We start from the raw sequence: 1,264 nt of genomic DNA, 5'->3' as shown, positions 1-1,264 counted from the left end.
TCACTTTACCCATAACCCTTTGCAGGTGTTGCTCAGTGACCTCGTGACAGCTCGTGACGTACGCGTGAAACACGCAGAAACTGGGCGGGTACGAGCCCTGGAGCTCCGCCTTCACCCTCTCCAGGTTCTCCACGATGGCTTTTCCCAGAAGCCCCAGGTGCACGGCCAACCAGGAAGTGTTGTGCTCAGGTGTGTCCAGGTGGACCCCCTCCAGCACGTCCCTCACGCCGTCCCTCACGGCCTCCCTCCAGGCCTCCCTCCACCCCCCCAGCCCCCCCGCCTCCCCCTCCGCCTCCCTCCTCTCCTCCTCCTGGACGATGCGAGCCACGTGGACCAGCAGCTCCTTGTTGCGGGCAGGCAGGGCGCTGGACTGGCGCACGATGTCAGCCATCTTTTCCCGCAGCGCCCTGTAGAGCAGGTGCAGGTCTTTCTCCAGGTGAGCCAGCTCCACAGGTGAGGCCTGCGGGCCCAGAGCCTCCTGCTGGTGATGGAACTCCTGACGCAGGGACAGCATGTTGACGTGCGCCTCTTCAAACACCTCCAGCTCAATCAGCATATTGATCTGCATCACTGAGGACACACACACACACACACACATATGTACACACACACCTACACTGTATCTTCTTATACACACACACACACACACACACACATATGTACACACACACACACACATATATGTACACACACACTAACACTATATCTTCTTATAGACACACACACACATATGTACACACACACACACTAACACTATATCTTCTTATAGACACACACACACATATGTACACACACACTAACACTATATCTTCTTATAGACACACACACACATATGTACACACACACACACTAACACTATATCTTCTTATAGACACACGCACACATATGTACACACACACACACACTAACACTATATCTTCTTATAGACACACACACACATATGTACACACACACACACACTAACACTATATCTTCTTATAGACACACACACACACACACACACACATATGTACACACACACACACTAACACTATATCTTCTTATAGACACACACACACACACATATGTACACACACACTAAACACTATATCTTTCTTTATAGACACACACACACACACACACACACACACACACACATATGTACACACACACTAACACTATATCTTCTTATAGACACACACACACACACACACACACATATGTACACACACACACACTAACACTATATCTTCTTATAGACACACACACACATATGTACACACAC

General features: G+C 49.2%; 1 protein-coding gene across 1 annotated transcript in view; it reads right to left on the bottom strand.

Moving 5' to 3' along the window:
* Positions 1-1,264, bottom strand: part of LOC122133489 — a 13,525-nt gene that overhangs the window by 5,723 nt on the left and 6,538 nt on the right. The window contains exon 4 of the mRNA XM_042709797.1: positions 10-570. Within this exon, the coding sequence (XP_042565731.1) occupies positions 10-570 (561 nt within the window). The remainder of the gene's footprint in view (positions 1-9; positions 571-1,264) is intronic.

Source organism: Clupea harengus, chromosome 14 (assembly GCF_900700415.2).
Source record: "Clupea harengus chromosome 14, Ch_v2.0.2, whole genome shotgun sequence".
Lineage (NCBI taxonomy): Eukaryota > Metazoa > Chordata > Actinopteri > Clupeiformes > Clupeidae > Clupea > Clupea harengus.
Note: the sequence above shows the minus strand (reverse complement) of the source record. Positions and strands in the feature narration are given on the sequence as shown.